This window comes from Carcharodon carcharias, chromosome 9 (assembly GCF_017639515.1).
Source record: "Carcharodon carcharias isolate sCarCar2 chromosome 9, sCarCar2.pri, whole genome shotgun sequence".
NCBI classification, from domain to species: domain Eukaryota; kingdom Metazoa; phylum Chordata; class Chondrichthyes; order Lamniformes; family Lamnidae; genus Carcharodon; species Carcharodon carcharias.
In genome coordinates this window covers 41,466,042-41,478,189 of record NC_054475.1, presented here as the reverse complement: position 1 = coordinate 41,478,189, position 12,148 = coordinate 41,466,042, and the positions used below count along the sequence as shown (strand labels likewise).

General features: G+C 37.7%; 1 protein-coding gene across 7 annotated transcripts in view; it reads left to right on the top strand.

Annotated features, from left to right (window-relative positions):
• Nucleotides 1-12,148, top strand: part of LOC121282065 (protein phosphatase 1 regulatory subunit 12A-like) — a 301,831-nt gene that overhangs the window by 173,664 nt on the left and 116,019 nt on the right. For 6 of the 7 annotated variants that reach the window (XM_041195470.1, XM_041195471.1, XM_041195475.1 and 3 more), the window contains exons 13-14: nt 1,887-2,096; nt 11,497-11,587. In XM_041195470.1, coding sequence (XP_041051404.1) covers nt 1,887-2,096; nt 11,497-11,587 — 301 coding nt within the window. The remainder of the gene's footprint in view (nt 1-1,886; nt 2,097-11,496; nt 11,588-12,148) is intronic. The other variant, XM_041195472.1, reaches the window with a different exon arrangement.

Sequence of the window (12,148 nt, the reverse complement as noted above, 5' to 3'; positions counted from 1 at the left end):
AGGGGGATGTGGGGAAAAAAGAGATACTCATGTCAGGAATAGCTGATTTTTAACCATATGAATGATTAGGGAGGCTCAGCCTTATTCAATTGCTGATTTATTTTTATTCTTCTTTCTCAGCAATTTTATCTCATAAGCTCCTGACGATATTGACTACTTGTTGTAAAATGCAGCATATCCATTACCATGCCCATGTCTGAAATTTAATAGCGAATGTTGATGTGCTGTTTCATAGTGTATTCACATTACTGCTATCCCAACCAACCTAACATAGCTTTGGGATTGAACCTGGCATCTTATGGTCTGAACGAATTAAGTATTCATGAAATAAAATTGCTGAGTAGTTGGAAAGCTTTATGTATATAAACAGAATTGTTACAGTGTAGAAGAAGGCCATTCAACCCATTGTGTCTACAGTGGCTCTCAGCATTTTAACTTAGTGCCAATCTCCTGCCTTTTCCCTGTACCCCTGCACATTGGATGATTATTTAAATAGAAACAATACCCTCTTGAATGCCTCAATTGAACCTACCCTCATCAAACTTCCAGGCAGTGCATTCCAAACCCTAACTACTTGCTATTTGAAAAAAATTTTCTCACCTTGCATTTGCTTCTTTTGCAAAACACTTTAAAACTGTGCCCTCTGGTTCTTGATCTGTTTGCAAGTGGGAACAGTTTCTCCCTATCTGCTCTGTCCAGACCCCTCATGATTTTGAAAACTTCTTCTGAGTCCCCTCTTAGCTTTCTCCTCTCCAGGGAAAACAACCCCAACTTCCCCAATCTTTCCTCATAACTGAAGTTTCTCATCCCTGGAACCATTCTCGTAAACGTCTTTTGCACTCTTTCCAATGTGTTCACATTCTTCCTATAGTGTTGCGCCCAGAACTGTACACAGTACTCCAGCTGAAGTCTAACCAATGTCTTATATAATCTCATCATAACTTCCCTGCTTTTGTACTCTATGGCCCTATTAATGAAGTCTAGAGGACAGTATGCTTTAGAAACAGCTCTCTCTACCTGCTCTGTCATCTTTAATGACTTATGCACATATACACCCAGGTCTCTCTGCTCCTGCACACCCCTTAGAATAGTGTCCTTTATTTTATATTGTGTCTCCGTGTTCTTCATACCAAAGTGTATCACCCCACACTTCTGAATGAGGTGATACACTTACCCTCTTGAGTTATTGATTTTGTTATTGAGTGAAGTCTTTGCTATAAACCCAGAAATAATGCAGCCTAGTGTGAAATCAGTCTGAAGTTTGACTTTTGTAGTCCATGTCACTTCGGAAGCATTATTTTGCAATCTTTCCTGGTAGTATTCCAGATTCTCTCATCCTATTTATGACTTATTTCAAATTTTGAGGTAAAGAAATCCCCTGATTGGTAACTTTTATCTCTGACCAGAAGTTCATCTGTGCAGCATTTTTGCTTCTGTGTAAAACAGTAATATATTGAAAAGCTAATTATATGCAAACAAAGCAAAGTGCTTTGTAGCCTTTTAGTTGCAACAGAAGAGTGTTTGACTCATGATAACAGAAATCCAAGCTCTTGACTGATTACCTCAACTTTGACTTTCTCCAGAGGACAAGTTTCACTAGTGTCAACTTTGTCAACAATTTAGGAATGGGAAAAAGTTAGCAAGCTTACTCTTTAGCTTTCCTGATTATTTTGTATGCATGACCCAAATGTCTCCTGGCTTGTCAGCCAGTGTGAGGGTGGCTCCTTTGGAGATGCTGTGAACTGGACTGTCTTGTCCAGAAAATATAGCTGTAGTGCAAAAGCTTTGTGGAGAGAGAAGTCACATTGCAAGCCTATAATTAATTGAATTTTGTAGTTTAGTTGTCTACTGTTACCCGTTCTTATATAAGTGTCAATTGTTACCAGTGCCTCATTTACTAGAAGAAAAGATGACTTGAACAGTTCCTCCATTTCAGTCATTCCCATCACCACCTCAGTTACCTCAGCTGCTACTATAGCAACAGTTATTTCAGCTACTGGTCAGCAACCCAGCCGAAATACCATCATCTCTCCCTTCTTCTCTTCCTCTTCCATCTTAAATAGTGTTGTTTCCACAGCAGCGAGCCAGCAGGGCAGGTAAGACTAATGTGGAAGGTATGCTTTCTCATGTTTTCTGGTGGTATCATACCCTGATTTTAATATTTAAAGACACCTAAAGATATAGAAGAAAATCCCCAGTATCTTAATTTTTGCTGTATAGCATCTTAAATCCTGTTAGCATACTATTCCTGTTTAAAATGTTATCTTGGTATTTCCATGCTATACATTTATTTTATTAGATCTGCATGCTTTGTGTTATTGCTAGTATTTTATACTTAATAAAAGAGCTTGAAAGGATCTTTAAGTTGAATCAAGCCTAGGTTATCTGAGATTTGTAAAATTAATTTTAACTTGCCCTTAACCTTGACCTTGTGGGTACAAGAAGGCTTCCTGTGCCAGTTTTGAAAATTGCGCTCATATTTGAATATTTCCCCTTTGATAGCAGTTCCCAGTTTATACTGCTGTCAGTGATTCCCATTACAATTAGGAGTATAGTTTTTTTATAATGTGCACAATTTTTGCATTTATTCAGCTCATGATGATTTGAGTCACAAAAATATTCTTTATGCATTTGATTCAAATACTAATCTCTGCTTCACAGTTTAGTGACTGTTGAAAAAATTGTCTTTGAGTTCCAGTATCAGAACTTTGCAAATAGATAGGTGAATGGTAGAAATTGCTCGTTTGGAAGATGCTGTTGAAGGAGCCTTGGTGAGTTCCTGCAGTGCATCTTGTAGATGGTACACACTGCTGCCAATGTGCATTGGTGATAGAGGGAATGAATGTTTAAGGTGACGGATGGGGTGCCAATCAAGCAGGCTGCTTTGTCCTGGATAGTGTCAAGCATCTTGAGTGTTGTTGGAGCTGCATTCATCCAGGTATGTGGAGAGTGTTCCTTCACACTCCTGACTTGTGACTTGTAGATGGTGGACAGACTCAGAGAAGTCTGGACGAGTTAATCTCTGTCGAATTCCCAGCCTCTGACCTACTCTTGTAGCCACTGTATTTATATGCCTGGTGCAGTCAGTTTCTGCTCAATGGCAATCTCCAGGATTTTGGCTTTGGTGGATTCAGCGATGATGATGCCATTGAATGTCAAGGGGAGATGGTTGGATTCTCTCCTGTTGACAGTGGTTGTGGTTCGGCATTTGTGTGATGTAAATGTTACTTGCCACTTATGAGCCCAAGCCCGAATGCTGTCCAGGCCTTGCTGCATATCGTCATAACATTTTATCTGCAGTACTCCTACCTGATACAGTCCACCTCAGTTAGCTCAGGGTCTGGTTAACCATGTAATATTCCATCATGATATGTGTAAGTAGCTTCAGTCTTGATGCTTTATGAAATTGTGAATGTTCCACATTACTATTCTGGTTAGCAGTTTGGTCACAGGAAAGGACATATCTGAATTACACTTTCCACAAATGTGCTATTATTGCTGAAAAAAGACGCACTCATCAGGACAAATACAAGAAAGCCAAATTTCAAAGGGAGCAACAATTTATGTTGCATGAGAAAAGGGCGCTGATTGGTTGGTAAGTCGACTCTGGTTGAGGCATTGTCATGAAGAATGCACCAGGGGCCTATTGACCCCAAAATTTTGTATAATTCAGAAAAGATGCAATGCCTGGACATGGACTTTTTGCATGTAGACAACAAGCCCCTGTATATGAATGTATGTATCTTCTAGCAAGTGTAAGTGAACTACGTTGTGAGCCTGACTGATAATCTTAAATTGGTTGTTAATGTAATTCTTGGCACACGCGGGGTTGTTCAGCAAGTGCTGTCCAATCGCAGAATAACGCAATGTTAAACATAATGTTTGAGTTTTGCTAATACGGGCTGGTTGAGTACAGTCAGTACTTTGCCTGTTGCAACATCCGAAGGGATGTACTGTTTGATATGATCTGCCAGTCATTGGGATGTGCAGCCTACTTACCTGGCATTGCAGCGGCACTGAAATTCATGTACCACGTTACTTGTTTGCATGGTAAACAGAATGCCTTTTTGGCTGGACGGCAGCATCCTGTTAGTGGAAAATGCCACATGTTTTGCTACTGCATAGTAGCAATGTGAAGCAGCTAGCTTCAACTATTGCTCAAATTTTGAGATACCTTAACTTTCCAGGGTAATTTCAGGTAGACTGGACATTTTTGAGGTCCAAAAGTGGCGGTCTTAGGCCAGTTTTTCAGCTGACATGAGACACAATGAGCCATGATCTGTTGGGGTAGCAATTGTCCTGCAGGATAGCTTTGATGTCCTGGCGTCAGGCTTAAACAGTGAGCAAATGGCTCAGGCTCTGTTAAGAAATTGCCAATCTTATGGTGCGTGTATCTGTAAGAATCCCAATGTGTATATTGACCAGTGAAGCTAGGCTTGCTCTAGACACTAGTAGGGAACTTATTAGTGGATTTTGAAACTAGAACATTGAGGAAATCTTGGCCTATTTCAAAAGTGGGATGGGCACACTAAGATATGTAAGGAAATTCTTACATACAGCTTCAGATTCAAATATAGCAAACACATCACCTATGTATCGGAAATATGCAAGGAGTAGAGGTTAGGGGTCATTCCATCAAATGGTGGAAACTGATGAAAATGTCAGTGAGAGCCAGTCAGCACCCTTTTCTCATGCAGTATAAATTGTTGATCCCTTTAGAAATTTGGCATTCTTCCTTTTGTTGAGTGCAAAACGAAAAGTTTCACCGGCATGTCTCTTTTTCAACAATACTTAATCTCCGTGCTACCAAGCAACTAACTGGGCTATTAGTTCACTTCATAAAACACCAGGATAAGTTTCTTAGCCTTCCAGAAAGTAAAAGTCTTCAGCCCATTGAAAGAAATAAAGTTTCATTTTTCGGAAGCAAGCATGTAACTACAAATGTGGAAGTCCTCAAGTGTTTGCAAGCATCATCAAGGGCAGCGATGCTTTTTGATTTCAGCCTGATCTGGAACCTATAAAAGTTGAAAATAACACTTAAGTTCAAGGTTGATGTTTTTAGTATTATCTGCCTCTCTGCATAGCAAAGGGATCTTCCAGCTCAAGAAGCAAGCTGAAAAGGATTTATATAGTTTTTACTCATTGCTTAGAAACAAAAATGATGAGCTATCAGGGAAGCAACATCACTCTACTGCACCAGATGAAAAGGGAGTTGGTCAGTGACATCAGTGAAAGAGACTGGGATACGTTTTGCAGAAGTTACTTACAAGTGTCCCACAGCAGGCACTGTATTGGACACTGAACGGGGAACAGAAGAAGGGAAGCAGAATACTTTTCATGGAGATGGAAGCTTGAGAAAGATGCAGAATTAGTGGATACCACCAAGAATGTGTTTAGTGGGTATTACACATGTCTACTAATTAGCTTGTCTTGTAATGTATATTAGGTGGGTGTAAAATATCCCATTCCTCTATTTGAAAAGCGGTGTTCTGGGCAACATTTATCCCTTGACCAACACTTACTTAAAAACACATGGGACAGAATTTTACGAGTTGGCGAGCGGGGGGCGAGGCCTGCCCGCCTTCGCGTAAAATGACTCATGGTGACCTCGGGAGGAACTCCCGGCGTCACCGCGCCCAATTTAAATTTTCAGAAAGGCGGGAGCACAGCGCAATTGTAATTAAAGGACCTGTCCGTCCAACCTTAAGGTTGGCGGGCAGGCCAGGGGCCCTGGCGGGTACTAGAAAAAACATGAAACCTCATCCACAGGCGGGAAGAGGTTTCATGTAGGCTTTAAAAATTTTTAATAAAGGTTTTGTAAAAATTAATGGACATGTCCCAACTCATGTGACATTGTCACATGAGGGGACATGTAAGGGAAATTTTATTTTTCTATTTTTATTTTTTTTTTATATTTACAGCCGATCTCCCTGAGACTGGGAGATGAGTGCGCTCTTTTGTGTGCATGCGTGAAAGAGAGCACTCTCAATTTTGGGATTCTCCCCGCCCACACAGATGTCACGCTGGGCGGGCCTTAATTGGCCCGCCCACATAAAATGGTGCCATGCCTCCGATCAGGAGCACCGATCGGAAGCGTTCACATATGCACCTGCCCATCATCTTCCCCCCAAAGGGGGGAAAATTCAGCCCATGATCTGGCTGGTAGCACATTGTTGTCTGTGGGACTTCTCTGTGCAAATTAGCTGCTCTGTTTACTATGTTACAGCAGTGATTATATTTAAAAATACTTAATTGGCTGCAAAGAGCTTTGAAACATGTTGACATTGTGAAAGGTCCTATATAAATGTATTCTTTTAAAGACCATGTGGGCATCTGAGCCCAAATAAGTAAGTCATGGGAACTTGATTTTCTTTAGTTTTTATAATGTTAGTTAAAGGTTTTCAGTTTTATTTTTTAACTGGTGCACAAAAATTGAGGTCTATAATAGATATTATACTAAGGAGAGAAAAAGTTGAGCCCATGCTGTATATTATTCTATTAATCTGTTAAAAATGCCCAGCTTTATGCTGATACTTGTTAATTCGAAGTTGTTCAGTCAAGTTAACTTGAAATACCTACTTAAATCATTAAAACTCTTGCATGTATTGCATTGTACATGAAATCTTTTAAAGTAATATATTGGATCTGTGGAAGGAGTAACAAGTGTCACACTTCTCTCATTGGCTCAAAAAGCAGCTTAACCATACTTTTGTGGAATTAAAGATTAGCTGGTATCCCACATCAAAGTAACCACTTTAAAGACAGCAATTTCAACCAATTATGTGGCAATGTGTGCTTTTTCTAAAGTTGTTCCAGTTTCTGACTTTATTTTAGACCGGCTGAATATATAACTGGATAAATAAATTTTAAAACTAATGCACAAAATGTAATTTAAAAAAAAAAATCTCCACATGATATTGCCCATTTTTAAAGTCTGATTTGTTTTCAAAGGCCTGATGGTGTCTCAGGACCTTTTCTCCTTCTGTGCATCTTCATTGCTTTACCTGGGCATTTCAACCATTTATTTGCCTTACAACTGGTCCACTTGCCAATTCTTCAAAAATATATGGTATTTCAGTGACTTTTTGTACCTTTTGAGCAATCATTTTTCCCAATTAATGTTTTTGTGCTTTTTGTTAACAGCAATATTTTGTATTTCTCTCCTTTCACTTTTCAAATTGAATATAGTACCAGTGTCTTTTTTGAAAATGTATATGTTTGTAAAGAGATGGCCATATAAATAAGAGAAGGATTGAAGAATTTGAGTTAGCAGAAGAACCAAAAGAATTTGGGTGCAGAAAGTAGAATCCAGTGATGTTGTGCAAAGGACACAATGCAGTAGAGACCTCCTGTGAGTAATGCCAGGGAGATCATCTTATATATACTAACATTTTAGTTGCACCTAACTAGATTAAACTTTTTTTAAAAGATCCTTTTAACCATAGTTAAATCTGTCAATTGTTTCAGTCCTGAGTTGACTGTAGTTCTCATGAGCAGTCTGTTTGACACAATCGAAAAGCATTGCTCTTCCTTTTGCTATCTGTGCTTGCCAAGTCAAAAGAAGCCTTGCATATAGAGTAATAGAGTCACTTACAATGCAGAAGGAGCCAATTCAGCCATCAAGTTGTGCTGGCTCTCTGTAGAGCAATCCAGTTAGTGTAATATTTTAGTATTGTTCACAAACTAATGGATCATTCCCCAATACTTGCATCTAAATCTTCAATGAAAATAGTACATAAAAGGTCCCCACACCAATTCCTTCAGGATGCCACTGGTAACTGGTTTCCAAGTAGACCCAAATTCACTAACAACTGTTTCTGCCTTCAGGCATTAGCTCACCATGGTTGCTTACTTCCAATTCCATATGATTCTAACTTTGAGAGAAGTATTTTACATGGTATCTCATCAATAGCTTTGAGAGTCCAGGTAGAAAATGTCTACCAGATTACCCATGTCCACTAACCTAGCAAATTATTTCCAAAGTTTGAATTGGCCAGATATTATTCTTCCCCCCACAGAGGCTGTGGTGGGCGTTCTTATTATGATCTAAGTGGGCATAGATTGCATCCCTAGTGATTTCCTTGAGCACCTTCCCTATTACTGATGTTGAACTAATGGGCCTGCAGTTACTTAATTCTGCATTATCCCAATTTCTTTTTAAATTGAAACAATGTTAACTCCTTCCAACTTAATGAAACAGCCCCTAACTACAACAAACTATTAAAAGTGTTTGCACCAGTACCTGTCCTATCGCTTTAAAGAGTCTCGGTGGTCCAGTACTCACACCAATAAGCTCTCCTGAAATGTCCACTGTCAGATTTTGTGGATAATAGCCAATTTAGAAAAATGCAAGAAAAGGATTTGAATAGATTCTTGTAAATTTTAAACAAAATCACATAATGTAATCTTTGTAATGCGACTGTGGAGGGTCATATGTAACTGTTGTTCAACTTTTTGAATGTACTCTAATGATGAGTGACAGAATACTGTTTTACATTTCATAAGAGCCTTAAATACATTGGGATGTTCCCCTTCATTCACCCTCATTGATGCAGGATGGTAATTTGTACCAATTGTAAACAGTAGGTTTGTTAAGAAACTTAGCTACAGGCATTTTTAAAGAGAGAGAATAACAAACCTGTGTTCGTAAAGCAACTTATCACTCTGTCTCTAACCATATAACAGGCAATAGATTGCTTCTGAAGTATAGTCAATATTGCTGCATAGGGAGCTATGGTAGCCAATTTCTGCACAAGATCCAAAAAGCGACAAATGAATGAATTGTCAGCCTGTGATTGGTGCTGTTGGTTGAGGAATAAATGTTGCCGGTTACTGGAAGTAGCCCTTGGGATTTTGGTGTTGATATTTACAGCTTTAGATCAGCAAGCAGACATTCATAAATAATTTTTCCTTTAATATGTTTTCAATAGTTCTCAAATCCCTTGCAGATTCTTTCTTCACTAAGCTTATTCAATAATTCAAATTGCAGTAATGCAATACCTTCAATTAAGTATTGCATTATGGTGAGTACACCTGAAATAATGCTTTTTGGAGTTAATCAAACAGAGCAGCTGCAAAGCTTGTTTCTTACAAGCCAAGTGAAACTAGTTTATTGTATAAATTTGTCTCAGATACAGATGAAAATCCAATCATCCACTTGTGCCTCTAAACACAAATAATTAGTTATGTCAGAGATTTAAAAGGGACTAAATTCTCAATAACTGTGCACAGAGAATATAATCTGTTAAGTATGGTTATTTACTACGATTGGGAGAAAAGTAATGTATCGCTGTATATCTTGTTTTAAATGCATTTTTTTCTTGAAATGATTTGCTTGAGATGAGCATTTGGGATCTTGGGTATATGATGAACTTCTTGTGTTAACTTGACTGGACATAGTTGTTAACTGTTTGTTATTAATTAACTGTTAAGTGTTTCGCAATTTTTTATAACAAACTTACACCACAGTGGCATGAAATAATTACCCCTGTCTGTAGATGCTACATAATTGTGAAAAATATTGGTAATATGGCCTCATAACCTAAGTGATTAAAGAGCAAAGCATTTCTAGAAAGTGAAAGATTTTCAGTGTTAAATAAGTGAGCAAGCTGAGTTGTTTTGTATATTAGGAAGTTGCTTTACGCTAGGGTGCTGTCAGGGCTCCTTAATGTTAAAATTTTTAGGTGAACAGTAGTGACTTCAGTGAAACTGCATTAAGGAAAGCATATCCCCAGGATTTTTTTCTTTGCTTTCAAAATGGATTATCTTTAGCTACAGTTGTTTGTTTTACATCCAGCAGAGAGATTTGTCTGGACATTTTCTGTTGATGAGATGCCATACCTGGTTTTGAAGTTGTTACTGGAATCATCAATGGCAGACTACACTGATAAAAGCTTGATGTAAATTGCCACTTGTGAATTCATTCTTCTGTTGGATACTAACCTTTCCTCATATGGACGTGCAGATGAAAGCTGGATACTCGCAAGACTGGAATGTCATTCAGTTCTGTTACTGACAAGTGTGCAGTTTGGTGTCACCTCACTATAAAAGCCTTTAGCAGTCCTAAACTAATCTTATTCAGATAAGACTAGTGCTAATTTGATCAACCGTGAAAGCTTTCTGCAGCATCAGCCAGTAACTCTGTGTTGTAGGAATGTGCACTTGATATAATTATCTGATGTAGTGAGCACTTGAATGCCAAAATATTGTCAGAAATCAGAGTCTATTAAAGTTTTGGCTTGTAGATAACAAGGATTTCAGAGTTCATAAACGTGCACTTGTTTGACTTTTGTAAGTACAAGTGGATTCAAGTTTTTTTTCCATTGAAACTATATTGGATTATTGAAGTTAGTTATCTGCATTTGCTTTTTGGTATTTTAAGCTATGTGCCCACAGTCTCTCAGATTCCTTCGTGTCTGGTTTCAGAAGGCAAGCCCTGTTTGATCAAATTATTATTTCATTTGAAAAAAATGGAGAACTCTTTAAAAGGAATACAAAGGAAAATGTTATGTTTCAGTTAAGTTTTTCACCATGTTTGTGTTTGGCTTCTGAACTGTGAATATTGTTCATTCTATCTATATGAAAAGTCTCTAAATTAGAAAAGTATCTACGCTAAATACCACTGCAGCAATGTGTAAGTCTGCTTGAATCAATTGATGGAAAATGCAAAGATAGTTGCTTTTACAGTGAAGGTACTTCAGGCTAAATAATCATGACACAGGCGGCCAGTGATATCACTTCCTGCAGAGCTGCAGTGTTCAAAGTTATTTCTCACTCACAAGCGCCAAGACATCTAGCATAATGCAAGGGTTTGTCTTTCTTTTGTTGAAACTATGCTTAGTTACTGTAGTCTGCTGTAACGCAGCATCTTTCTTTAATTCTACTTTTTGTCCTGACCTTGAAAGTAAGATGCAGGTCTATATGAAAAGAATCATCTTTACTTTACTTTTTGAACTATAATTGCTACTTGTTTTATAGCTGAAAGGGAACAAGTAGGCAATGAGAAAGTCTGTTTCAATTCATAATTGTTATTCTTAAACTTCAAACTCCATAAAGTTGTAAAATTATCCTTAAAGCATGTACTTTGTAGATTTATGAATGGGTTGCATGAAGTGAAACTGGTTTTTGATAATGCTAGTAATTTTCTTTGGAGAGAAAATTGAGTGACTTTCTACAGTGGTAGATGTGATGTATTCTGTAGTAACTTTATATACTTTGTTTTCGCAACCCATTAAGTAATTAGTTTATGTTTCATTTGTATCAGAGTAAAAATAAGCTGTTGTGAAGAGATATGCATTCTACTATGCAAGTACATGGCTTCTGAATCTGATCACCTACTAAATTCTTTGTCAGAAGTTACTGCAGTGTGAATACTAGTGGTGATTTCAGAGCTGCACTGGAAAAGTAGATGATGTCATTAATGCTAACCTCATAGAATCACCTGCCTGTTGTAGTCTGTTTCCAGAAAAAAACCTTCACTGTGCTGACGTATTTCAGGTCGTACCTCACTCCTGTCCGAGATGAGGAAGCAGAATCGCAGAGAAAAGCTCGATCCAGGCAGGCCAGGCAGACAAGGAGATCAACACAGGTCAGTGGCATTACAGAATTTTAGCATTTAATCATTAAAAGTTAGAAATTGATTCTGCTCAAGTGTTCGATATCCTAAAGTTAGAATTATTTGGATTCTTACTCCTGATCCATTACCAATTGGAAAAAAATACACAAACACAATCGCTTGTATCATGCGATACAGATGTGGCTATTTTACAACTTTAATTGGATTGTTGATGATTTTGTATTTTGTTACGAAAGGAAGAATTGAACTTAATTTTGATCTTGGTGAAAATAATAATTCAATTTTTTTCCCCAACTATTGTACTATTCTTATGACTTGAATCCAAATCTGTCGGTCTGAATACTGATTAAGAAAAAAGTAACACAAATTGTTTATTTGAAACTTTTTATGGTATATCAACAAATGCAAAAGTAGAAATTTCCATATAACGAGAACTTAAAAATGTAAGGAATAACTAATTATCCTTCCTCCCAAGATTATTTAAAAACATTTTTTTAACAAATGAATTCAGGCTCTTCTGCATAACTATTCAGATTTATTTGAGGTTCATTTTCATCCCTGCTACTCCTTGCT